General features: G+C 42.6%; 2 protein-coding genes across 4 annotated transcripts; one reads left to right on the forward strand and one right to left on the reverse strand.

Moving 5' to 3' along the window:
* Nucleotides 1-869: 869 nt before the first annotated feature.
* On the reverse strand, nucleotides 870-15144 carry LOC311063200 (thioredoxin-like). Its single transcript, XM_084082481.1, has 5 exons — nucleotides 15068-15144; nucleotides 6171-6275; nucleotides 5720-5779; nucleotides 5505-5570; nucleotides 870-1374 (listed from the first exon to the last, which is right to left on the reverse strand). The coding sequence occupies exons 1-5, from the start codon at nucleotides 15089-15091 to the stop codon at nucleotides 1312-1314; spliced, it is 318 nt and encodes a 105-aa protein (XP_083938607.1). The 5' UTR covers nucleotides 15092-15144; the 3' UTR covers nucleotides 870-1311.
* fbxo10 (F-box protein 10) lies at nucleotides 4152-25598 on the forward strand. 3 transcript variants are annotated; one of them, XM_084082444.1, is made up of 13 exons: nucleotides 4152-4377; nucleotides 13550-13672; nucleotides 17020-17220; nucleotides 17959-18595; nucleotides 19005-19799; nucleotides 19944-20093; nucleotides 20773-20909; nucleotides 21240-21310; nucleotides 21437-21589; nucleotides 21784-22140; nucleotides 22752-23062; nucleotides 23551-23738; nucleotides 23992-25598. In XM_084082444.1, exons 4-13 carry the CDS (start codon nucleotides 18011-18013, stop codon nucleotides 24173-24175), a joined length of 2931 nt encoding a protein of 976 aa, XP_083938570.1. In that variant the 5' UTR covers nucleotides 4152-4377; nucleotides 13550-13672; nucleotides 17020-17220; nucleotides 17959-18010; the 3' UTR covers nucleotides 24176-25598. The 3 variants fall into 3 exon arrangements, with proteins under 3 accessions (XP_083938570.1, XP_083938572.1, XP_083938571.1); XM_084082446.1 differs by lacking the exon at nucleotides 17020-17220; XM_084082445.1 differs by lacking the exon at nucleotides 4152-4377 and having other exon boundaries at nucleotides 13524-13672.
* Nucleotides 25599-27682: the final 2084 nt, after the last annotated feature.

Here is a 27682-nt window from a genome sequence, read left to right on the forward strand (position 1 = left end):
TAGTAGTGAGATGCAGAATCTGGTGTTTAGACCATCAGCGCCAGATCCACCAGTACTCAGTTATGCATCACACGCAATCAGGACAACCGTGTCACAATATATGCACCTTGGTAAACACACAATATTTCAACAATGAACAATGGAAGCCAAGCGTGGGAAAAATCTGTCAAATCAAATAAAAATAAAAAATAACAATAAAATCCTAATTATATCTTTTTTTTTAAATTACATTTTTCACTATTATCAGTCTTTTTGCAGCCAGGGACTGAATGAAATAAAGATATTTCGAAGGTGTCATCATAAGTCTGGAAGGAAGCATGTTACAGCACTGGAGTACATAACGCAAATAAATGAATAATAAATACTGTATGGCAAATAAATTACACCAAGCCAAACAAAATTACTTTTCACTTTTAATGCCTGTATATGCCACAGAACTGGCTTTTTGTTTTTACATGTCATTTGATTAGTAATGCAACTGTAGAGGAAAGTTGTGTTCCAATGTGTGATTTTTGCAATCAACTGAGCGCCAACATCAGCTGCTTTTAGTTTATGACATACTGTTATTCTGTACCACAAGAATATAGCAGAATAAGAATTGTATTAATTAAGCAGTATCTGGCTCATCATTATTTGGTGTAATTAGTATTGTAAATGATGTAAACACGTTATCATCATCTACTGTATAGTGCAATGTTTGGAAGGAGGCGTAAACAGCAGCTATATGACTTGCTACAATATTACTCAACTCTAGTGTTAAAAGTCGACGATTCTGCATAAAAAAAATAACTGGTGTTTTAAGAACCCAGAATGCCTTACATACCAATACCAGATACGAGTGTAAAAAGATTAAATGATGAAGACTCATAAACAGGTTATGTTATTTTTAATTGAACATTGTTGATTGAGCCAAGTGCAAGGAGGTCAGTGAAGTAAGAAAAGGATGGCGAGCACAGAGATGGCAAGAAGTTTAGAGGAGAACTGCAGCAAGAGAGCATGGTAGCCATACTGGTATGCATTATACTATGTTGGAATCATTAGTGTACTGACTCAGGGTGTAGGGCAAGTGGTCAAGGATGGAAGCAGCATTGGTGCCCATCATACAACAGTGATTAATTCCTTATAAGGAGAAGAGGAGAAGAAGGGAAGGCAAGTAGAAAACAATGGAAGACATACTGTTGCCCAAAGGCATTCATGCACTTGATGACGTGATAACAACCCACACAAATGCTAGAGGGGGAAAGTGTTGGCGATGGGTAAAAAACAAAAAGTGTTGGAAGGCCGCACAGGTGACCATTCAAGGGTGGCTCTTCACTTGAAGCCATTAAACATCTCTTGAAGCTTCGTAGGATTAGCCCCGGAGAATTGCCCCAGCTGAAAAGGAGAGCAGAGAGTAAAGATGATTATTCCTCTAGGTTTTGACCGAAAAAGTGGATTCCAGTCAACTGGAATATAACATTTACATTCAATATTCAAGATTTCTTATTTGTTACATGTCATAGACTGTTACCGATATAAAAAAGAAAGATATAAAGACATATAAAACATATCTATCTATCAGTATATTATGTCAAGTGTCTCTGTATTTGTAAAGCACATTTAAAAACAACAACCATTGACCAAAGTGCTGTACCGACCAGGAGGTAGCTAAATCATAAATGCAGAATCAAATGCAGTGTGTGTGTGTGTGTGTGTGTGTGTGTGTGTGTGTGTGTGTGTGTGTGTGTGTGTGTGTGTGTGTGTGTGTGTGTGTGTGTGTGTGTGTGTGTGTGTGTGTGTGTGTGTGTGTGTCTGTCTCTTGCACCGTCTCCCTTTCTTTTTAATCTCCATTTCTTGGTCTAGTTTCCACCCTCACATTTTATGGCCCACATTCTGTATGTTTTTAAAATCTCCTTAACTGGTCTTCCCCTTTTACCTCATCACTCTTCACCTATTTTTTAAATTATTTTCAACTATCCTAGCTACTACCTGTCAGACTTCATAATGGATGTAGTATTCTACTCTCCTAACTGCCACCTTGCCTGCAAAAATGTGGCACATTGCCACTACAATGTAAGTCCTAAGCAGTCCTTAACATGTCATTGGGTGATTTAATATAGTCGTTTAGTATCATAACCAAGTATGTGTGCATGTGCGTGCATGTTTGTGTGTAAAGTAGGGCTGGGACTTTATCGCGTTAATTTCGATCAATTAATTACAGAAAAAATATTGCGGTAAAAAAATGAACGCATTTTAATCACACCTATTTTTGCACCGCGGAACGTTTCTCACTGGACGAGTTTCAGACGGACCGATCGTACCAGCGCACCAACCAACTCGCGTGGTGCTCAGGCAACAACAAACTGCAGCCACTAGCCAACACAGTGCATGAAAACATGAATGAAGAGACGCGCCGCATAGCCTGATGATATGTTGGCTGGGCAAATCAGAATCTGTAATGGATGCCCGACGCGCGCGTTTGGGGGGGGGGGGGGGGGGGGGCGCTGGGGGGGTGCACGATGCGGGTCACATGCGCGAATTGCCCCAGCTGAAAAGGAGAGCAGAGAGTAAAGATGATTATTCCTCTAGGTTTTGACCGAAAAAGTGGATTCCTGTCAACTGGAATATAACATTTACATTCAATATTCAAGATTTCTTATTTGTTACATGTCATAGACTGTTACCGATATAAAAAAGAAAGATATAAAGAAATATAAAACATATCTATCTATCAGTATATTATGTCAAGTGTCTCTGTATTTGTATCAAGCGCATTTAAAAACAACAACCATTGACCAAAGTGCTGTACCAACCAGGAGGTAGCTAAATCATAAATGCAGAATCAAATGCAGTGTGTGTGTGTGTGTGTGTGTGTGTGTGTGTGTGTGTGTGTGTGTGTGTGTGTGTGTGTGTGTGTGTGTGTGTGTGTGTGTGTGTGTGTGTGTGTGTGTGTGTGTGTGTGTGTGTGTGTGTGTGTGTGTGTGTGTGTCTGTCTCTTGCACTGTCTCCCTCTCTTTTTAATCTCCATTTCTTGGTCTAGTTTCCACCATCACATTTTATGGCCCACATTCTGTATGTTTTTAAAATCTCCTTAACTGGTCTTCCCCTTTTACCTCATCACCTCTTTTTTTAAATTATTTTCAACTATCCTAGCTACTACCTGTCAGACTTCATAATGGATGTAGTATTCTACTTTCCTAACTGCCACCTTGCCTGCAAAAATGTGGCACATTGCCACAACAATGTAAGTCCTAAGCAGTCCTTAACATGTCATTGGGTGATTTAATATAGTCGTTTAGTATCATAACCAAGTATGTGTGCATGTGCGTGCATGTTTGTGTGTAAAGTAGGGCTGGGACTTTATCGCGTTCATTTCGATCAATTAATTACAGAAAAAATATTGGGGTAAAAAAATTAACGCATTTTAATCACACCTATTTTTTTCAGGGTGCACGATGCGGGTCACATGCACGCGATTTGTATTAATAATTAATTAAAGGAGTAGTTCACCCAAAACATTAGTCATTTTTTGGGTGAATTCCTCCTTTAAACTACTATAAAACAACTTCAAAACACACTCTACCAGCCTCCAGTGGTGGAAAATAGCAGATCTACAAGCTCACAATGCGTTGCGCTTGTAGATCTGCTATTTTCAAATGGCCGATATAGGGCTTAAGTGGTCACTGTATGTTTTGTAATAATAATCTAAATCTACAAAGTAACTAAAGTTTTCAAATAATTGTAGTGGATTAAAAGTACAATATTTGCCTCTGAGATATAGTGGAGTAGAAGTAAAAGGATTAGAAATTGGAAATACTCGAGTCAAGTGCAAATACCTGAAATGTGTACTTAAGTACAGTTCTTGAGTACATGTACTTAAAGACGTATGCTAAAATCCATTCGAAAAAATTGCTTTTCACTGTTCTCAGGTCAAATATTGATATGCGATTAAAATGTGATTAATTGCGATTAATTAATTACAAAGCCTCTAATTAATTAGATATTTTTTTTAATTCGAGTCCCAGCCCTAGTGTAAAGAGAAAAGAGTTGGGATTGCATGTACGTGCCCCTCCCCCCAACCACAGTCGAGTCCACATTGATGCTGTGCCCAGTGCTGCCCGCCGGAGTTCAAAATGGACAGACATCAGCTAAGCAGTTGTGTTAAATGAAAACCGAAAAAAGAGAAACAATCACAGCACATAGCGAGGATTCAAAATGTACCAGCGAACGGCACCTTTTTTTGTGTGCGTCACAAACAGGGAGGTTGTCAGGTGCTCCAGGTCAATGGAAAGCGAGAAGGTTCCCTGACATCAGTCATCACTTGTTATTTTATGAGATTAAGGATATAATTACAGACTTTGCATGTACAAGTCAAGAAGAAGTTGTTCTCTCTAAAGGGTAAGGTGTTTTTCCATTATTTCTGGCTGTGGTCGATTTGGTGGTTCAGCTAGTGATGCTTGTAAAATCTGTATATGTTTTACTGTGTTCTGCGACATTCAGTACCTCACACCCACACAAGGCATTAAGTGTGTGGGGGTAGATTATTATTATAGACATAATGACACTGTAATGGTTTTGCATAGTCTGCAAGACATTTAGGATTAATATGAGAGTTGGGATGTGAGTTACATTCATATTTGAGCATCAGTATAAGGGCCAGTATAGCATTTGTAGGACTATTTCTATCTATGGAGTCAAATGCATGGTGAGCCTGTACTTTAGCTATAAATTCACGTTAATCCTGAGGTGTTTATTGCTATAGTAAATTTCAAACTTCTGTACGTGTTAAGTGGGAGGAGGGGGCACCCTGGGGCACCACACTGTGTTAACCCGGGCCTGTGAGTTCCAGTCAGGAATCGGGCTGCTGCGTTTTGGACCAGTTGCCGGTGGATCAGGGACGATTAGAGACTAATCCCAGGGTACAGGGAATGGGGGAGTGGATGACTTTCTCAAGGTCTTGGGCAGAAAAAAACGGTTTGATTTTGGCGATGGTACAAAGCTGGCTTTCGCTACTGCATTTACATGCTTGTCAAAAATGCAGAATCAAAGAGCAGAGCACACCAAGGTTTTTGACAAGGGAACAAGGGTGGTCAGGTTGCCAAGACCGTTTTTTATCTGTGTGATCGAGTCAGGGGGGCCATATTAGGACAACTTCAAACTTGCCTTCATTCACCAGTAGGAAGTTGTGTGTATACCAACAAGTATGACTATGTCCTCAAGGCAGTTCATGAGGCTGACTAGTTTGGACTGGTCCTTTGGATTCAGGGGGAGATAAAGCTGTGAATCATCAGCACAAGGGTGGAATGAGATGTGATATTTTTTATGATTTCTGCCGAGGGTACATTTAAAAAAAAGGATGGGGCCTAAGATGGAACCTGGTGGTACCCCGCAGGAGGTAGTAGCGGGGGAAGAAAAATTGCCTGTATTGACAAGATGTATATGGTATATGGTAGATATGGGCGTTCATGAGTGGATATGTTTGGTTACTGCCCAAGTTATATGAAAGGAACTTAAAGAGTCCCTACCTTCGCCTTGTTCTTGTAGAAGTGAAATGTGGGCATGCTGTTGATTTCACAGGCAGCAGCCACATCCTGGACAACACACATTAAGAGAGTTTGCTTGTGAATATACTGGTCAAAAACGTATTACATGCAACATCAGTGCATTAAGTGCTTGTCGTTATGCTATACACACTCAAAAATAATATCCACATTTTCAAATGTTTATGTGCAGCACTTACATCAGCATCATCCACATCAACTTGCAGGAAAACACAGTCTGGGTTGTCATCCGCCATTTTCTATGGAGACAGAGAAAAGGGGAACAAATACCACATAACTGCCTGCGGAAGACATGAACTAATAGTATATATATATAAGCAATGATCTCAAACCATCTAATAACAAGAGACATGACAAAAATGACAGGGATACAAGAGTATGGAAGACAAGGTGAGAACTCCCTGACAGAGCAGGTTAATCTATCGTGCAGAGCTAAACTTACAGCTAGTGCAGGCGAGTCCAGACCTGTGGGATTTAACTCTAGGATGGAGTACTCGGTGTTGGGAGAAGTATTCAAAAATTTTACTTAAGTGAAAGTATCAATATCAAAATGTAGAAATACTCTGTATGATGCGACGCGTTGTGAGCTTGTAGATCGGCTATTTTCTAATAGCCACTGGGAGTACTTACATGGAAGTGAGGGGAAATCATTTTGCATGGTCCACACCACGTGGCTGTAAAATCCACGACCACCAATTTGTCTCCCGCCTCTTCCAGAGCCTTGTCGAAGGCATCCTAATGGGTCACAGTGAGAAAACAATTACTAGCTTTTTATTTAGTTCCTTAGATGGAAAAAAGGAAAAACAAAAAATCCAAGGACCAAGCATTTTGAAATCAAAGCAGTGCTGTGTTGCAACAGCCTTGCACCCACTGTTGATGTGCATAATTATCTCTAGTCCCCTTGGATTGTTCCCAGCAGCAGTCGATGGATTTCGCAAGGGTTCACAGGTTTATGGTGCAACTCGTAGTAGTACTGTATGCACGTATGCACACACCAACTGTGCATTACCACCGCACACACGTAGTGATTAAAACACAAGAGATGAGAGGCATATAGATACTGGTACAGCTCACATTTCCTCAACATCTCACAATCTAATTAATTTAACAACCATGACATGGTTGTTGAGTAAGTATCATTTGCTTACTCAATTTCATTTGTGCAATTTTGGTTTCTGCTCTTGCCATTACCGGTTTCTAAACTACTTTGTGGATTGAGGAAGGTAGGGCAAGTACATCCAGGTGGAAGACAAGCAGCAGTATCACAAAAGGAAGTAGAGTCTGCACACTGGTAATGCTTAAAAAGCTCTGCTGTATTTGATTGCGTCGTCAATGAAGATCTGATTGATCAAAACGTTGACGACGCAATAAAATACAGCAGATCTTTTTCAGCATTACCAGTGTGCAGACTCTACTTCCTTGTCTAAACTACTTTGTCTCATGAGGTTGAGTGGTTTTTGTATCCTATAAGAAAAGGTTCAAGCATAATTGTTTTATTTGTAAGCCTTTGTTAGACATTGTTATTTGTTTGTTTTTAAGAGGGGGTGGCCCAAATCATGTTTATGTGGTGCTGCCACATCTGCTCAGCGGTGCTGTGCTGTTGAGGAATTTTCTCTGACATGGAGTTCAATTAGGGGGGTGGGGGAAGGGGGATGATACAGAACACAATATGCATTATTGTTATTATTATTGATGAGAAATGACTGAAAAGCAGAAGGCCCGCAACACTCCATATGAAATCAAAGTCTAAAGGTGCACGGCTTGATAATACCATAAAAGTGAAGAAATAGCCAGCAGCACACAATGAATGTCCTTTTCACATGGTTTTATTTGCCTCTCACGGACAGAAACAACGGACGCGTTTCAACCAGAGCCTTCTATTGGAGAGTTACGTCAATGAGGGGGCAGAAACAGCGCCGGTCACGTGGTTGATGTAAACTCGAAATAGTGACAAACGCTCATAGACTCCAGTGCATTCCGTACTTCCGGTTCAGGGCTTTGCCATTATTCGCCAATAGAAGGCTATGTAGAAGACCTGGCCTGATGAAGTGAACGGAGGTAACGCAACTCTCCTTATATGACTCTGGTTTCAACCAAACAGGTCTTCCTCAGTGTTGTCAACAACACTGAGGAAGACCTGTTTGGTTGTTTGGTGAAAAGGACAATCATTGTGTGCTGGCTATTTCCTCATTATTAATGATAACAGCAAGGCTGGACCTAGTGTCTTCTAGCTTGCAAAAGAAATGACCCCCCCACTGTTTTTCTGTAAATATACTTTTACTGCTCCTAGTATTGATGATTTCTTGAATAGTATTGTATGTCTTTATATGTCTTGATGAATTGAATACACAGGACCACAATGTCCTCAGGGCTTTTTGTGTTATTGTATAACTATTCAGCCGAGTCTAAAAGCCCAATCATTTAGAAGACTACACACTGGACTACTCACATAACTAGTTTGTCACTAAGTCAAGCAATTATCTTTTATTTTGCTGTAGTTCTATGTGCACAGTAATTGTATCCCTTTCGTAAACAAATAATGTTCTTTAAAGGAGTAGTTCACCCAAAAAATTACTTACTTGCGGACGTCAAATTATTGGCTTAGGACAAAAAAAACATATTTTTTGGGGGTTAACTACTCCTTTAAAGAGTTGGCCTCGCTGGCTGCCTGCTCCAAACTGGAAAAACACTCCTTGTATGATCAATTTAGAAATTCTGAATTTTATATTTTAGAAAAGAGAAAAATATGTTTTTTTTAATGTATTATTCTTCCATACTTTTGTTGGAACTACTCAAATCTAATTATAAACTTGTCCATACTTGCATAGGAAGCCTGCAATATTTTACTATACCAAAACAAAGATCCATTTGCAAAGTATCTCCAGTAGTGGGCCTACTACACATGGAGTAGATTCAGTGGCAATGTTTAAAATTAAATCATTTGGAAGTGGTCAAGCCAATTTGCCAGTATGCTGTGCAGTGTATTGTGATAGAGCAGTATTATATAGTAATGTATAAAGCCTTACATTTTGCCCTAAGTGTTCCTGCCAATCAGCCAGTCAATGTATCAGCTAATACCAATTCAAGGAAGCTAATCAGAAAGACAGCAACAGCAACTCAGCAAGCTGCCAGCCACTCAAGCAGATGTGTTCAAAAGGATGATTTTTAATCATCCTTTTTCTTCTCCTGTCGGGTGATATCCACGTTAATCCAGGCCCAGTTACCACCAGGCAAACTTCTGCCCGTCTGGCGAGAGAGGCAAACTTGGCCAACGAAGCTAGCGCTGCTAACGTTGCTATCGTTGCCAGCGACAACGTCGCACAACAACAGCAACTCCACGCCGCTAGCTCCCGGTCCCAACAAGCCAACGCACCCTCGGACCACTACGACACCGCAGCCGTACTCGACGCACCACGACGCGCGACGGAGAGACGCTGCGCAACGGAAGAAACCTATCCACGGACACATCTGGCGTTTCCAGGCGGCACACGGACCAGGCTGGACCCCCGTGGACACAGACGAAGGCCCCCCTCAACCCCCCATCCCCCCATCCCCCAAGCCCCACAGCTGGTTGCTTACCAACAAGAACCAGACGATGCCCAACCCCCCACCCCCCCCCCCCCCCCCCCAACCCCCACAGATGGCCGCGTACAGCGAAACAGAGGCTTTGATGGACGCTAACACCTCAACACCCCCCTCCCCCCCGACACTGCTCCTCTCTGTGGACTCTCAGTGGACAGACATCTTTTCATTGAACAAATGAAAAAATCGTTTGGCGTTGGCTTGCACATGATACACCTCAATGTGAATTCCCTTGTAGGAGACAAGCTAACACAAATCAAGCAGAAGTTTTATGATGGTAAGGTTGACATTTTAACTTTCTCTGAAACGAAACTTGATCATACGATAGATGATACTGATATTGAGATTGAAAACTACAAACTTTTCAGAAAAGATAGGAACAGAAACGGGGGCGGCGTATGCATGTATGTACATAAAGACAATGTCTGCATCCTTCGCGAAGACCTGAATGATGCAGACATTGAAGCTGTGTGGGTCGAGATCATTTTTGAAAATGCTAAACCTGTGCTAGTCGGTACCATATACAGACCTCCTAACCAGGCTGATTTCTATGATAGACTTGATGAATGTTTAGCTAAAGTGGACAATGAGGAGACAGTACTTCTTGGTGACTTTAACACTGACATGCTCCGTAAGGAAGCGTCAGTGTTTAAGTCATTCAGGGGGTTTTGTAATCGGCACTCACTCCACCAGCTGATCACTCAGCCCACAAGGCTGTGTGTTTCCACTCAAACTATCATAGATCTCATTCTAACAACGGACAAGGACAAAATCCTCAATAGTGGTGTTTCTACCTGTGGCATATCTGATCATAACATGATCTTCTGCACCAGAAAGAAACGTAAACCTAAGACCGGTTACCACCAAACAGTCACGATCAGAGACCTCAAAAACTACAAGAGTGAGGACTTAGATCACAGACTGGAGGAACAGGATTGGTCCGACGTACTAAACAGCACACAGGTAGACGAATCTCGGCTTGGTTTCAAAACCAAATTCATTCAAAATTTGGACAGTGTGGCTCCCATGAAAACCATCAGGGTCAAAACCCGCTCGGTTCCATGGATGAATTCGGATATCCTTGCTACCATGAAAGTCAGAGACAAAAAGTATTCTGACTATCATAAAAGTAGGATCAAACTTGCCAAAAGCTTCAATAAAGGTCTCGAATCCCACGTAGCGAAACTCAAAAAAGAGAAAAACATGCTAAGAAACAAGGTTAATGGCATGCTGTTGTTAGCAGAAAAAAGCTACCTCGATGGCAAAATTGAGGAAAATCAAAACAAACCACGTGAGCTCTGGAAGCTATTCAACAACCTACTAGGCTGCAGCAAGAAATTGAAAACCAGGTTTACAAACATAAACCTCAAGGTGAATGACACTCTCATTTCATCCAAACGGGAAGTGAGTAAAATCCTCAACATATTCTTCACGACCGTGGCCTCAGAGTTAGTTGAAAAACTACCCCCTCACTCTGGGAGTCATGGTGGAGAGTATGTTGATTCATTTTACGATAAACAGGGTGTACGCAAAGATGATTTTAAACTCTCCCCTGTGTCAACAGATGAGGTGTTTAAAAAATTGAGTGCACTCCAACAACACAGAGCCACAGGTCCCGACAACATCCCCGCTAAATTTCTAAAAGACTCAGCCGCCTCCATTGCCCCAATCATTACCCACATAATAAACCTCTCCATCATACAGGGACGGGTCCCTAACGACTTCAAAAAAGCAAGAGTGACCCCTCTGTACAAAAAAGGAAACCAATTAGACCCTGGCAACTACCGCCCTATTTCTATTCTTAGCTCCATCTCGAAAGTCATGGAAAAAATAGTCTATGAACAGGTTGATAAGTACCTTGCCGAAAAAAATCTAATTTACGAATTCCAATCTGGTTTCAGAACAAACCACTCCACTGACACATGCCTTCTCTATTTGAACGACTCTATCAAACAAGATGTCGACAAGGGCAAATATTGCGGCATGGTCATGCTGGACCTCCAGAAGGCTTTTGACACCGTTAATCACCCAATTATGATCAATAAGCTCAAAGCAATAGGCTTTGATGACACGTCGGTGAACTGGATGAGATCCTACCTGGAAGGGAGGGAGCAAGTGGTGGAAGTAAACGGCACCCAGTCCCCTCCCCTCCCAGTGACTTGTGGTGTTCCTCAAGGAAGCATACTAGGACCACTACTGTTCCTGATATATGTGAATGATATGTCCTCAGCTTGCGACTGCAAACTGTTCCTGTTCGCAGATGACTCGGCTCTGCTGGTCTCGGACAGGGACAGGCTGCAGGTTGAGAAAACTCTCAGCACTGAACTCAACAAGATCTGCATCTGGCTCTCCGACAACAAACTCTCATTACACCTGGGTAAAACTGAATCCATCCTCTTTGGGTCCAACCCTAACCTTAGAAAGGCTGAGAGTTTCACGATCAAAGTGGGTGAAAATGTTATCACAAGAAAGGAGGAAATTACCTACCTGGGTTCCATCTTGGAGGCAAACCTCTCAGGTGACAAAAACGCTGAAAAGACGATCAAAAAGGTCCACAAAATAACACGGAGGATGTGGAGGCTTGTTCGTAAAGTCAGTAAGAATACTCTGAAGATTCTTGTAGGGGCCCTCATACAAGGTCATTATGATTATGCATGCACTTCGTGGTATCACAACACCTCCAAGGCCCTAAAAACAAGGCTCCAAACATCCCAAAACAAACTTGTAAGGCTACTTCTTGGCCTCAATTACAAAGCCCATCTAACCCATGCCCATTTTGCTAGGCTTGGATGGCTTAGGGTTGAGGACAGAGTACAGCAACTTGCTATGGGCCTGGTCTTTAAGATACACCACAACATTGGGATCCCCCTGTATTTGTCAAAATACTTCCAAAATGTTAATCAAGTCCATGATCATAACACCAGAGGCAGCTCCACAAACCATGTTCAACCCAGATTTGGCACAACAAAGGGAATGAACTCTTTCTCATGCTATTCATCTAAAATGTGGAATGCCCTACCAAAAGGAGTAAAGGAGTGTAAAACCCTACTTACTTTCAAAAATGCCCTAAAGATACACCTTCAGGAGGCTGCAATTCAAAAATGGCCCCTGTCCAAGTCCTAACCTACCCCATGTCCTAACCTAACCTACCCCCCCCCCCCCCTCTCTTTCTTTTTTGTACATATTTTTCACCCTTCATACTTCATACCAGTAACCTGTAAACTGATTGTATGACATTCTGTATAGTAGTGTGTATATCTGTCTGTCTCTTATATGTCAACATGATTTGTGTGCATGGGGATCTCATCTTAAACAAGCTACGTGCTTAACTGAGCTATCCAGTTTAGTAGACCTTGTATTGCGAATTTGTACTTCCATGTACTGTTATGTACTGCCATGTACTGTTCTCATGTCTTACTAAATAAAGTACATCAATCAATTCATTAGCCCAGTGGTTCTCAAAATGGGATCTGGGGACCCTCAGCGGTCCTTGGGGGGCTTCCAGGAGGTCCCCACCAAAATGATAATACAGCATCACTATCATTTTAACCACTTTATCCATTTATATGTTGGCTACTCAAAAACAGCAGATGTACAAGGTCACAGCGCATCACTTCCTGCCACAAGCTTGTATATCTGCTATTTTTGAATTTGGAATAATCTTTGCATTTTTTTAACAAAAGTTCTCTCTTCTGTAGGTCCCTGGCACAAAACGTTTTCAGGTGGGGGTCCGCGGCCATATACATATTAGTTTGGGGGTCCTTGACACAAAGAAGTTTGAGAACCACTGCATTAGCCTGCTCCCCTACTCCCTACTGACAGGCCAACAGCGCTCCCTAGTGGGTCAAAAAACAAGTGTGTTACTCCCCGAGTTATACTATAGAGGTATAATATAAGTAACGCAACGTTTTCAGGCCAAGGACCCTCTAGCTGAGAGAGATTAAGCAGGGACCCCCTCTGTATTGTATAAAATTGTGTTTCAGACTAAACTTTTGCTGCTCTTTTTTCCCCTCGACACCTATAACTCTTTGCCAAAAATAGCTGAAGTTCTCCTCAGAAAAAGGGATGCCTAGGGTTCAAGTGGTTAATGTAAGAAAAAAATAATCATATCACACAAAGATTTGGCGGACCCCCTGTAGTAACTCTGAGGGCCCATTGAAGACCCCTGCCCTATAGGGCAGGGGTCTTCAATGTTTTCAGGCCAAGGACCCCCCTAGCTGAGAGATGAAGCAGGGACCCCCTCTTCAGGGTCTGCTCTTTTTTCCCCTCTACGCCAAACCTCTTTGCCAAAAATAGCAGATCTACAAGCTCACACTGCGAGGTGTTGTGAGCTTGTAGATCTGCTATTTTTGGCTATTAAAGTTCTCCTCAGAAAAGGGATGCTAGGGTTCAAGTGGTTAATGTAAAAAATATCATATCACACAAAGATTTGGCGGACCCCCTGTAGTAACTTTGAGGACCCCCTAGGGGTCCCGGACCCCCTGTTGAAGACCTCTGCCCTAGGGGTCCCGGGCCCCCTGTTGAAGACCTCTGATACCTTGGAACTACAGGTTGGTGTTGTTTTTTGTTTTGTTTTCCATTTAGGCTGGTGTTGCTTTTTGTTTTGTTTTTCATTTAGGGTTAGTTTTTTCGCTGTTGTCGTGTATTTGATGCTCATCGTGTAATCAAGAAAATGATGATGGATGATTACGTAGGCCTCGTTAGTCGTTTATGTATAACCTCACAGAAATTGGCTAATTTGGGTTATGGAAATCGCTTTTACGTGCGTTCACGGCGGTCGTTGTCGATTTTTGGCAGCCAAGTCGTTTTACAGCACAACCACCACGGCTACTGCTCTATGCTACTGCTCTTATTTTTAACTCTACGCTACTGCTGCGTACTTATAACTCTATAGCTGCGTACCTATACCTCTATGAGATGTACAGGCTCATAACACAGGGCGGACGCCATAGAGTTAAAAATAAGAGGGCGGACGCACTCGTTGTGAGCTTGTAGATCTGCCATCGTTCGGCGCGCGACACTGTCACACGACGACCTATGATGATGATAGCAGCTAGCAGGCTTTTGCGTTCACGTGATGGACGGAAGCTCGCTGGGGATGTTTCATAACAGCTGAAGCTGCTGAAATAACTGAATGGATGAGCTAATATCCAGTGGTGGAAGAAGTACTCAGATATTTTACAATATTAAAAAAAATACTCTTGTTACTAGTGATGGTGGCCTGTGTTCAAAATGTAACTTGAGTAAAAGTCCAAAAGTATTGGCATCAAAATATACTTAAAGTACCAAAAGTAAAAGTACAAAAATGTTTGAAAATAGCACATCTACAAGCTCACAACGCATCGCATTATGTAGATCGGCTATTTTCAAATAGCATATGTATGAAATAGGGCTAAAGTGGGTATGTTTTTAGCCATTATATCTGCAAAGTAACTACTAAGGTTTTCAAATAATTGTAGTGGAGTAAAAGTACAATATTTGCTTAATATGTGGTGGAGTAAAAATACTGAAAATTGGATATACTCCAGTAAAGTAAAAAGTAACTCAAAATTGTACTCAAGTACAGTACTTGAGTAAATGTACTTAGTTACTTTACACCACTGTAGTCCACTGTTCACGAGGCGTGACAGACTGAGTATCATTACTATAACTGAAAACAGCTGCCGAGAAAACGGATGAATACGGCTAAAATGAATGAAGGCAATGCCTTTGATTAAGATGATTTAGAATCTGACCAAAATGTAAATTCCATCTATCTACTTGATTATTTAATCTGCAGTCCTTTAGCCCACATTAGCTTCATCAGTCTAAAGTTTCATCATCATTGCCCAATTTCAGCTCGTTTTTGTCTAGTTATTTACTGAAAATTATTACAAATCTAAGTGGATCGTATCAGTGACCTGTTTAACTACAAGCCACCGATTTTGTATTGTAAAGTTCCTTACTTTATCTTCGATAATGAGGACCATATTGTCTGCTGTGAGAAGACGTGTAGTCTGTTTGCTGGTTTCGGCTTGAAATGGGTCAGTGTTGCCAGGTTTTGAGATAGAAATAAGCAACCATGGTCTATGAAAACAAGCCCAAAAGAAGCGAGCCCTTCGCCCTTTAAACACATATTGGCCATTTGAAAATAGCAGATCTTCTAAAAAAAAAAAATCTTGAAAACTATGACATTTTAACAACACAAATCTTGTATGGGGGTCCCTGGCATAAAATGTTTGGGTGGGTCCCCCGGGTCCGCACTCCGCAGACAAATACATATTCATTTGGGGGTTCTTGACATGAAAATGTTTGAGACACACTGGTTTAAACAACACTGGGAAGCCCAAATAAGCAACTACACTTCAGAAACAAGCCAGAAAAACCGCAACCCGCAACTACTAATATTTACTAGCGACTTTACAGAAAAACAAGCCCATAGTCGCTTATAATAAGCCGACATGGCAACACTGCTCGCCTCGCACACAAACGTTAAGCAATGAAAGCCCAGGGATCTCCACATGGTCCCGCCCAGCCCAGTAGCCTATTATGCCTTTTAGACATTTCATGGATTAGTCCAGACAGTGGTGGAAAGTAACTAAGCATATTTACTTAAGGGAGACTGGAGTCAAAAGTAACGGGGCAAACGTAACACACTCAATGATTCTAGTCAGAAACAAGCTACTGAAGCTAGAGGGGTGAAACTTGTTCTGCACATGCTCTGTAGGGTCCTCTCTCTGCCTATGGAAGGGTAGAATGATCATTGCATCTCAGCAGAAGTTTTCAACGAAAACAGATTTTGAGGTGTAAACGTAGATTATCATAGATTTATTTTATCGATTCTGACACTTGCATATAGAATAGATAGATGCAATTGTCAGAATGGATTAAAACAAATCTCTGATAGTCTGATATACATATATTTCATGTATACTGCATCAGTGGTGTAAAGCAGGGGTTTTCAACCGGTGGTCCGCGGACGTATTGCAGGTGGTCCCTGGCCAAAAAAAAAAAAAACTTTTTTTTTAAACTTTTTTTTTTTTTTTTTACTTTTAATAACTTACAGGAGTTCTTACTGTATTGTGTGTGTAATTTGAAATGTGAGCTTACCATAATCACAGTAATCCTTAATCATATTCCATCATATTCAAACAAAATCGCTGTATTTTATTAGATATTATATTGATATTATAGCTATTTTCTCCAGCTCCCTGTGGTACATGAACCCCCCACCACTATTGTGTGGGGTGGGTCTATGATGGACCCGCCACGCACAATAGTGGTGGTCCCCAGGTTGCTTTTAGTCAGGATGGTGGTCCCTGGGTCGAAATCAGTTGAAAACCCCTGGTGTAAAGTAACTAGTACATTTTCTCAAGTACTGTATAAGTACAATGTTGAGGTACTTTTACTTTACTGGAGTATTTCCACTTCTACTCCACTACATCTGACAGGGAAATATTGTACTTTTACTCCTCTAATTATTTGAAAACTTAAGTTACTAGTTACTTTGCAGATTTTGATTACGGTATTATAACAAAACATACATTAACCTCTTCAGCCCTATCTATTTGAAAATAGCTGATCTACAAGCTCACAGTGGGTTGTGATTAGCAATTTATTTTAGACATGATACATTGTGAAACAGGACATCCTACATAATGAGTACTTTACTTTTGGTACTGTATATTTGATGCCAATACCTTTGTACTTATACTTAAGTCAATTTTGAATACCAGACCTTTACTAAACAGAGTGTTTCTACATTGCAGTATTGATACTTTTACTTAAGTAAACAATTTGAATACTTTTTCCACCACTGTATTACATACATTTCATGTCCATGAAATGTATGTAATCTCACAGCCATTCTAGGGCTGATGCATCTGAATGGAATCCCTCTCCTCTCATGCCTCAATAGGGGCGTCCCTGGTTTCTATGGCACGCTTTGCCGTAAAGCGAGAGAAAATGTCTGAAATGAATCCACCGATGCCTCCTCTGGTGAGAGACATTTGTTATTGACTTTAAAGAATTGGAGAGAAGTCGATACCGCCGCTATGTGGGAGCTCAACACACCGAGCAGCGATGCATAGGTTTCAAAGCAACTTGTGATAAGGAATAGGTACGTATCCGAATAACTCAAGTCATTGCATCTCGTATGTCCGACGTCGCAGATAGCGTGTGATGTTTACATGGTGTTGTGCGCAAACAGAGCCCATAATAGAGCGAGCATAACGTTTAGGCCAGTGGTTTTCAACCTTTTTCGCGTCAAGGACCCCCAAATTGACAAATATTAGCCCAGGGACCCCCATTTGAAAAGATATGCCGCAGGGACTCAACCATTTAGATTTCTTGGGGGTCCCAATCTACACTGTATCACCATCATCAGTGTTCATTTAACTCTGAGAGTGTACAAATGGATAACGGGTCCATTTGGTTCCATTTGTACACTCTCAGAGTTACAGACATATAAGGGTCAATTTGGTTGCTAACTATTAATTTGGCTGGAGACCCCCTGGAACCCCCTCAAGGACCACTGGTGGTCCCCGGACCACTGGTTGAAATGAAAACCCCTGGTTTAGGCGATTGATAGCTACAAAGTCACTATCTTGCCCAGTGTATGTGCTATTTATGCTATGCAAAGCAAATTGCAATTAGGCTACCTTATGTATGACAATTTATGTGATTCTTTTGTTAGATATAGCCAGCCTATCACTCATATATTTTTTTACCAGAACCTCTAAGTTCCGGGGGGGAAATAATAATAATATGAGTATGATATGCTGGCATTATGATGCCTGAATAACAGTGTTGATAGTTTCCTTTAACATATTCCTGTCCAACTGTCTGTTTCCCTCAGGTGCCTCCATGACCCCATTATCTTCAGGAGGTGAAGTAGTGCCTCTGCTGCCATGGAGGTAGGCAGCCTCCCAGTTGAGTTGTGGAGGGTTATCCTGGCCTATCTGCCTCTTCCAGACTTGGGACGCTGCTGCCTGGTGTGTCGTGCTTGGAGGGAGCTCATCCTCTCACTGGACAACACCCGATGGAGACAGCTCTGCCTGGGTTGCCAAGAGTGCCGACACCCCAACTGGCCCAGTCGACCACACCAGGAACCCCCATCCTGGAGGGAGGCCTTGAAGCAGCACGCTCTGGCCAGCCGGACCTGGACTCAGAACGGGCCTGAGCTCCAGGCATCCGTCTGCCTCCATCTTTTCCGTCGGAGAAAGGACCGCAGGATTTGGCATGTCGGTTCTGGTTGTGATTTCGAGACCCTACGAGGGGCCCTGGGAGTGGCAGGACCATACGACCGTGTGGTTCTTCACCCGGGAGTGTATGAGGAGCAGGCGGAGGTGACGCTAAAGGTGCCTGTAGAGCTAGTTGGGCTAGGCCGGCTGGGGGAGGTGTCCTTGCTCGTATGTGTGGAGCAGCAGTGCCCAACTGCCAGGCTGTGTAATCTGGTCTTCATGCCAGCCTGGTTTTCCACCGTAGTATATAAGGTGAGCGGAAGAAAGAGTTGATAATAGAGCCCGACCAGATATTTGGGTGGAGGATAGAAAGAAAAAAGTACAAAATCTTGAAATCAATTTGAAAAACTTAGATTTTATTAAATTTGTTCTATTTGAGAACATTTTAACTTATAAGCAAACAAATAAATAGAACAAAACAATATCCTTTATTTTATTCCTGCCACTTAAGCCCCATTAAAACATCAAAAATGGCCAATCTACAAGCTCACAACGCAATCTTTTGGCTAATATCAGTATTGGCAATATCGGCCGCCTAATTGCCAATACTGATATTAGCCAAACCAATATATCCTTATGGCTCTAAATGACTTTATCCAGTATGTTGACAAATATATTTAATATTCTGATTTCATCTGACTCTCTCCTTCCTTCACTACAGACATCCTGGGGTCATGTCCAGCTAGATAACTGTAATTTTGAGGGAGCTCAGCTGCAGATCCTTGGCCGAGGAACATGCCAGGCTCGTTTTTGCTCCTTCTCACAGGGCAGCTCGGCCCACTTTCTTGGTGTTGCCCTCAGCTTACTAGACAGCTGTGACTTCTCAGGAAGCGACACAGTCTCAGTAACTGTTGAAGGTCCTCCGGTGACAGAGAGGAACTGGGCTTGTAAGCATTTGGCTGCCCTGGCCCGAACATTCACATCTTGGGGCTTGCCCGGGAATAGTTGCCCACCAGCAGACCCTCAGACTCCTGCTGTTAATGTTTCTGTAGACAGAGGAAATGGGCAGAGGAAGGCTGGGATGGATGTACTGTGTCAGGGCACAGTGATTGAGGACGGCTGGATTGAGAGTGAGCCCAGTGAGGCAGAGGAGGAAAGTCAAGAGGTGGAAACAACCAGGGACATCACTCAACCATTTACACTGGACTTCAAACTCCGCCATGACCACCACGGTCTCGCCCACCTCCTAAAGCCCCGGCCTGATGGGTCTCTGCCTCCGGCCTTCTCCCCTGACCCACCCTCTGAAATCCCTGAACTCCTTTCGTTGCAGCAGGAGCTACATAGGGACCCAGAGGCCCAGACACTTGCAGGATCCATCCAGGGTTGCATTCTCAGGCGCTGCCTCTTCCGGGATGGGAAGGGTGGAGTGCATGTGTGCAATTATGGACAGGCTCGACTGGAAGGGAATGTGTTCCGTGGGCTGAACTATGCTGTCCGCTGTATACAGAATGCCACGGTAAATAGGATAAGATACATTTTTTGTCATAACATGATTTTCTACAAAAAAAACTGAGAAAAGGCTAAGACCAACAGTAATTAAGGTGCAATTGCCAAGTTGATGTGTTTGTTATTTGATCTCCACTCTTCCCTCCCTCTTCAGATAGTGATGTTGCGTAATGAAGTGAGTGAGTGCCGTGCATCGGGTGTGTTCCTGCGTCTCTCTGCACATGGCCTCATCGCAGAAAACAATATCCACTCTAATGGTGAAGCAGGGCTGGACATCCGTAAGGGGGCAAATCCCATCATCCTGGTAACTAGTGCACTACTGTCTGACCCTGCACATATTATTATTAGCCAGACAGATGACATTCATCGGTCTGGCTAATAATAATATGTGTTAATCATTTATTGTCCCAACTGCGGGACAATTAAACACAAATTTCAAAAAACACATTTTACTCTGCATCCTTGCACAAGTTCCCCTTATTCCTGTGTGTTATTACATCTGGTCAGACAATGACATCAGAATGTGTTGATCCAGCGGATACCTCAGGTACCAGCCACTGATGATCATGAAAGTTAATGACAACTAGACCATACCCGGTCGGCGCAGCGCATCCGTGGGGGGATATGCGCACATGATCTGGCAACCCGGGAGGCAGTTTGTCCCATAGCTGGGCAGCCCCGTAACCATGGCGACAGTGTTTGACACAAAAACGCTAATAAGAAGCTAAGATTTGATGAAATTGAAAAACGGGCTTCACAGTTGCGTTCAGATGGTAATGGTCAATGGCTGTGTGCAAAATCAGAGCAATTGGTCCAGCCAGTGAGGAGAACCGGGTATCTTCACTCACGTACCACTACAGAGGTTACTAGAATTATTACTAGAATTATAGTATGATATTGAACTCTCAGAGCAGATTTTCAAATGTAACTTCTTCGTGTGCACGTTCTCCTCATTGCTTCCTCCCCTCTCTTTCTGTCAACAGTGTAACAGAATACACAGCGGTTTGCGTTCTGGTGTTGTTGTCCTTGGCAATGGTAAGGGGTCCATCCGCAGCAATCAGATCTATAACAACAAGGAAGCGGGTGTCTACATTCTCTTCAATGGGAATCCTGTGGTTAGGTACGTAGGAGTGATGGCAGAATGACACCCCGAGAGATGTGTGGAGCTGCTATTCCCATCAGTGGGAGAGATGCTTGCTGTATGCACATGTTTTTACGGTGTGGTTCTAGTATGGGGCGAGCCGCCTAGAAGAGTTTGTCTGTGTGTCTCTCCAGGGTTAATGTTGCGAATATTTAAAAAAAAAAATAATAATAATAATTTTATGCTGGAGTTCAATGGAGGTTGGATTGGACTGAAACTTTGCTCAAATATGGAGATGACTGAAGAGTTTGTTTTCTAAAATGTTCTGCCTCTCGGCTCATTAACTATGACTCTTACTTTCTCTCGTAGTGGTAATCATATCTTCCAGGGCCAAGCAGCAGGGATTGCTGTAAATGAGAACGGCAGAGGGATGATAGTAGGTGAGTAAATCAGTATGCGGTCATTTGTTTCACACTATTCGCATCATTCTTTTTTTCTTTTCTTTTTTAACCACTCTGACACACTGAATTTTAAAGCACTGCAACTATGCCATTTCTCTTAACCAGAGAATGTGATCAGAGAGAACCAGTGGGGCGGTGCTGACATCCGCAGAGGAGGCGACCCAGTCCTGAGGAACAACTACATCTGTCATGGCTACTCAGATGGCGTGGTGGTGGGAGAAAGGGGCCGTGGACTTATTGAGGGAAACCGCATATACTGTGAGTAATCACCTTGGGTTTGTGAGGTCGATAGAATTCCTGTTAGCCATTCATATAGACAGAGGGATGGAAGAACCCATTTAGAAGGTTACGTGATGCTACCCATTGTGTCTGTTATTAACTAGGATGGGCCTCCTCTCTCTGTCTCCTATATGACACAAACACTGATGTGTAGTTTTTCTTTTGTCTTTAAGGTAACAAAGGTTGTGGTGTGTGGGTGATGTCCTCCAGCCTCCCACAGCTGCTTGGCAACCACATCACCCACAACCGCATGTATGGCCTGGCTGTGTTCTGCCGGAAGGACCCTGACAGCGGAGAGGCAAGGGAAGGGATCCATGCAGGACAAGACAGAGCAGGAACAGGTGGAAGGGAAGGGAGAGGGGGAGAGGTGGGAAGAGGAGGAGGAGGAGGAGGAGGACAGGAACTATTCAATGAAGAAGGGGAGATGCTGGCATTGGAGAGCGATCTGGAAAGTGAGGACGAGCGCTACTCTGCCCGACGTTCCATCAGCGTGGCCCTTGTGGAGAGCAACTGCATGAGCCACAACGGAGGTAAGAATGAGAGCCATAATGATGTATCTAATATCCAGTGGTGTAAAGTAACTAAGTACCTTAACTCAAGTTCTGTACTTAAGTACAATTTTGAGGTACTTTTACTTTACCAGAGTATTTCCAATTGTCTTTACTTTTACTTCTACTCCACTACATCTCAGAGGCAAATATTGTACTTTTACCCAACAGCAATTATTTGAAAACTTTAGTTACTAGTCATTATGCAGATGTGAATATATTACATTATAAAACGTACATTAACCACTTTAGCCCTATTTTATACGTAGTCTATTTGAAAATAGCCGATCTACAAGCTCACAACGTGTCACATCGCGACGCATTGTGAGCTTGTAGATCTGCTATTTTCAAACATTTTAGTACTTTTACTTTTGGTACTTTAAGTACATTTTGATACCAATACTTGTGTACTTTTACTGCATTCCGGACTTTTACTTGTAACGGAGTACTTCTGCATTCCAGTATTGATACTTTTACTTAAGTAAAACATTTGATTACCTTTCCCACCACAACAAATATCATAGGTATTGTTACATGAATACTTTGGCTCAAGGCACTCTCTCCCATTCTCTCCTCCCGCCCTCCCCCTCTAGCCGTAGGTCTATATATAAAGAGCAGTGAGCCACTGAATGTCATCGCTAATCTTGTGAACAATAATCGTGGAGTTGGCATCGCGGTGCTCCAGAGCACACAGCTCACGCGGATGGCGGCCAACTGCATCCACGGCAATAGCCGGGGCGGCGTCACTGTGGAGAAAGGCTGCAGGGTGGAGCTCCGCGGTAACGGCGTCTATGAAAACAGAGGCCACGGCATCAGTTTCTGCGGCGACGGGCAGATTGGAGAGAACGACGTGGTCAGTAATCGTGGATGTGGCATTCAGGTTTCTGACACCGCAGATGTCAAGGTGGGCCATGCTTTGGCATGAACACGCAAATACACACCGTCACAAGCATACTTTTAATTTCTCAAAATATAGCTATTAACCCATTAAAACCTGAAGCCGATTCTATATCTGTGCTGCTCAAACTTTTTCATGTCAAGGACCCCCAAAATTATATGTACTTGGCTGCCGACCCCATCTCAAAATATTTTGTTCCAGGGACCCCCAGAAGCAAATATTTAAGTTAAAAATGTTCGCTTTAAAATAATATACATATTCAAAGATTTGCACACATTTTCAAAAATAGTAGATCTACAAGCTCGTAGCGCAGCACTCGGTGCCGCGCTATGAGCTTGTATATCTGCTATTTTTTAATAGCCAAAGTGTAAAATAATGCTTTTTAGCTCAAATAAAAGAATGACACAGGTGCGTTCTCGGTTTGAATGGGTTAAATAACAGTCACTCAGTACCGTTCTCTAATGTTTTGTGGTTGTATCCGCATTGTTTCATAGATACTGCGCAACCGTGTTCAGCCAACACAGGGGTGTGGCATCGCTGTGCTAGGTCCGATGAAGGGCATCGTCCATGACAACATCCTGTTCCAAGGTCATCCTGGAAACGTCAAGCCACTGTTGCACATCGACTCTGACAACGAGAGCTGCGTGTTACGCAACAACAGCATACGCAGGCCTAGTAACAGGTAGCTAGACAACCATCACTCTCTGTACAGTACTCGTGTTGGTATCTGTTCTGCCTTTGTTTCATACATTTTATTGTGCCCCTTATGCACTCATCTTTACCTTTTGGTTCCTGTCCTGCAACCCTTTCTCCTCTACAATTTACTCTTATTCAACGGTTCTTATGTATGTATGTATGTATGGCTTTAATTATGTTATGTGTGAAAGAAAATATATCCTTTTGAACATTAAAGTCTCATCTCCTTAACTTTATAGCTGCCCATCTGCCCCCCCCTGGGTCCTGGAAAACCCACCCCCTCGTCCTCTTGCTGACCTGACGTCTTGCCCATCCTCCTCTCAATATCCCTCCCGCCTTGCCATTTCCATGACAACCAGGATCGGTGCCACTGTGGACAGTGGATGCCATAACAATGGCAGTATGTTCTGCACCATCCTGTGAGCCCTGGCTCCCAACCGCCTAGGAGGTTAGAGAAAGATGTCATGATGACCCCCATAGCCACATATTAATGACATAAAGTCATTAATATGTGGCACACGTCCAGTTAAAACGCCTGCTGACGCCTAGACTTCCACATCGCAGTTTCTGTTAAATTGGGCTATACCCCCATTGTTCACAGGGTATGATGATTGTGACATCGGCTCCTTCTAAACCCCTTGAGGACCACCAACCACTATTATCCAATCAATGGCAAAGATCAGCTGGCCTGGTCATGCTTGGACTGATGTATATAAGTTTTCTCATGTGACTTTTCTTAAGTTCTTGATTAAGACATTCCAAAACGTTGCCCTTTTGTTGGGCTGCTCATTCAATGTTGTGAGAGGAGAGAGAGGTCCATCCATCACTGAAGGAGCCAGCCAACTCTTCATTGCTTTGGGGTGGCATTAAAGCCTAATTTATACTTCATCGTGCAACAGTGTCACTTGCCGAATGTTTTTTAGTTGATAATCAGTTGGTTTTGACAAGTGACACTGTCGTATGGTGAAATATAAATTACGCTTAACCATTTTAATCCCGCTAGACCTTGCACCTATGCATGCCAAAGGTAGAGGACAAAGAACCTATGAACTTATTGTTTAAAGTGAAGAGCACACATTTTAAACGTGTCAATCTTGATATTTTATGAGCTTTAACTGTATTAAGCGTTAAGATATAGTTTTTTTTTTTAAATACATAATTTGGCTTTCTGCCAAGCACTTCAGAAATGCAAAAACGTGCTCATTATTTTAAATCCAGGTGTCTTGAGTGCACACTTCTATTAACAGAACAAAGTAAACCTGTGCCTTGTTTCAGTTGTAATAAATGGACCGTAGGTAGCTCGGGTAGTTCTTATTTCAATGTGAATATGCAAAAAATAAGTCCTTTGCACAGATTGCTGGACTGTTGTCAGGTGAGCCTCTCTGTGTACGCACCAGTTTGAATTTGTACTGTAGTTTGCTTTCTAAAAAGTGGCCTTTCCGTTGGATATCAATGAAGTTCCATGTTACTACTGTAAATAACACAATTTACCTGTTAGCAGTTACTTTTTAAAATGATGTTAGATATGTATGATAAATCAGGTGTGCACAGATTGACTCAACTGGTAATAGCCAGTTATGAATATATTTAATGCGATGTCAATTGCCTCGTTTTCAAATCATATTGAAATGTGCAATATGTGATGTCATTGTGCCTATGTTTAACCACCCATGCTAGATGTTTTAAACAGTCTTCAAATTGTTATATACAGCATAGTATGTTAAATACATAACTTTGTAATTTGAATATGGAGCGTGTCTGTTTACATTTGACACATCAGCTCAACACACAGACTTGGGTCTCCTTACAATTTCTGCATAAGAACAAAAATAAAATGTTAAAGGTTTAGATGCCATGAAAGTAGCAATTTAATCATGCCAATCATCAGTTTCTTTTAAGGAAATTACATTATACCTTCCCATATTAAATTAATGTACAGTGTAATGTGTCTGATATGGTATAGAAATGCAACCTTTTATGCAGGATTGTGGCAATTGAAAGAATTCATTTTTTAACCTTCATTACATTTACCCTGGGGAGGTTGCTGAGCATGAATTCCCTTTTGAGCAATGCCCTGCCTCAAATTAACACACATTAAAACCTGGGAACTGCCCAGTACAACCAGTTGTACAGTTATACTGTACAGTAATGTACAGTAATGTACAGTTCTACTGAGCAGTTCATGGTTCAGTACCATGCTCAAGGGCACTTCAGTGGTGTTGGGGGAGAGGTGGCCATTCATTTCCCCACCCATGTTTGTTCTGCCGGTCCACAGGATAAAACCGGGAACCTTTCGGTCTCAAATGCGCTCCTCTAATCTTTAGGCCACTGCTGCCTCATAGTCCAAGCGTTTCGGGCCATATTTTGATGGCATCGTGCACTTTACGATACAAGCATGAAATTTGGCACACAGTTAGAGCATGCCATAAGGAACATTTTTGGCTATAGGGCCATCGCAGATTTGTCCTGTGGTAACCATGGCAGCCATTTTCCAAAATGGCCTCCATCTGCTGTTATTTTACCAATAACTCAGGTGCTAGACCACCTAGGATCTTGATTCTGGTGACTAATCCTACATTTTCAAGGATGAGGAATACAGTGGTACTATTTAGAATTGTCTTGTGGTAACCATGGCAGCCATCTTTCAAAATGGCCACCACCTGCTGTCATTTTACCAATGACTCAGGTGCTAGACCACCTAGGATCTTGATTCTGGTGACTAATCCTACATTTTCAAGGATGAGGAATACAGTGGTACTATTCACAACATGCTAGTAACTACCTAACTAACTACAGTACATGAGGAGGCTGATACTCGTGTCATATTACACCTAGAAGATGCTGTGAAGAAAGGGTATAGCAAGGTGACAATACGCACAGTAGACACGGATGTGCTAGTCCTGGCAGTAACGTCAGCCCAACGCCTCCACTTGACTGAGCTGTGGGTTGCTTTTGGAACTGGGAAAAGTTTCCGTAACTTAGCAGCTCATGAGATGGCAAGGGCATTAGGCCCAGATTGATGCTTAGCCTTACCCATGTTCGATGCCTTTACTGGATGTGACACAGTGTCATCTTTTGGAGGCAGAGGCAAGAAGACGGCATGGGAGACCTGGAAAACCTATGGTGACGTCACACGTGCCTTCAGTTCCTTAGCTGCCATCCCAGACAAAATAGATGACTGGATGGAGCCTCTGGAGCGTTTTGTGGTATTGCTCTATGACCGCACTAGCGGCCAGGCATCAGTGATTCAGGCACGGAAGCAGCTATTCACCCAGAAGGGCAGAACAATTGATGGACTCCCCCCAACACGAGCTGCACTGATTCAACATACAAAGAGGGCAGCATCCCAAGCTGGCCATTGTTGGGGACAGGCGATGGTTGCAGCCCCTGAACTCCCATCCCCAGGTGAATGGGGGTGGAAGAGGAAGGAGACAGGTGAATACAAATAATTTAATCCACTTCTTTACACTTGTAAACCTGTGATCTGACAATAAAGCTGATTCTAATTTTGACAGGAGGATGGGAAGTGCACTGGACCACACAGAAGCGAGCCTGGCCTTTCGGGAACTCCTCCGCTGTGGTTGCAAAAAGGGATGCAGTGGACAATGCAGATGTGTTAAGGCAGCACTTCAGTGTACTGCCCTTTGCTACTGTGGTGGACTGTGCAACTAACATTGTGTAGATTATCTGGCTTTATTGAATAGACCCCTTAACAGACGACGTCACACTGATAAGAACCAGTCTGCGCGGAACCAGTATGCGCGCAATGAAACCCATTCTATCAGGTCTCGCTAGGACGCGCCTCACTAGCCAACACACAAGAGGGGGTTGGGGTGTGCTGAAATCAGCGCACCCCAAAACAACAGGTTGAGAATTGATTGCGTGAAACAATCACCTGTGCGTCCAGTCTCAATGTTGGTAAACAAATAA

The sequence above is a fragment of the Gymnoscopelus microlampas genome, assembly GCF_963454915.1.
Source record: "Gymnoscopelus microlampas genome assembly, chromosome: 2".
NCBI lineage: Eukaryota > Metazoa > Chordata > Actinopteri > Myctophiformes > Myctophidae > Gymnoscopelus > Gymnoscopelus microlampas.

Excerpts from the sequence above, each read along its gene's own strand:
- fbxo10 (XM_084082444.1), top strand. The coding sequence starts at position 18,011 with ATGGAGGTAGGCAGCCTCCCAGTTGAGTTGTGGAGGGTTATCCTGGCC. Across the intron at positions 21,311-21,436 it reads CGGCAGAGGGATGATAGTAG|AGAATGTGATCAGAGAGAAC; the intron begins GTGAGTAAATCA and ends TCTCTTAACCAG. Across the intron at positions 22,141-22,751 it reads CTGCATGAGCCACAACGGAG|CCGTAGGTCTATATATAAAG; the intron begins GTAAGAATGAGA and ends CTCCCCCTCTAG.
- LOC311063200 (XM_084082481.1), bottom strand. The coding sequence starts at position 15,091 with ATGGTCCTCATTATCGAAGATAAA. Across the intron at positions 5,780-6,170 it reads TGATTTCCCCTCACTTCCAT|AAAATGGCGGATGACAACCC; the intron begins GTAAGTACTCCC and ends CTGTCTCCATAG. Across the intron at positions 1,375-5,504 it reads TCTACAAGAACAAGGCGAAG|CTGGGGCAATTCTCCGGGGC; the intron begins GTAGGGACTCTT and ends TCTCCTTTTCAG.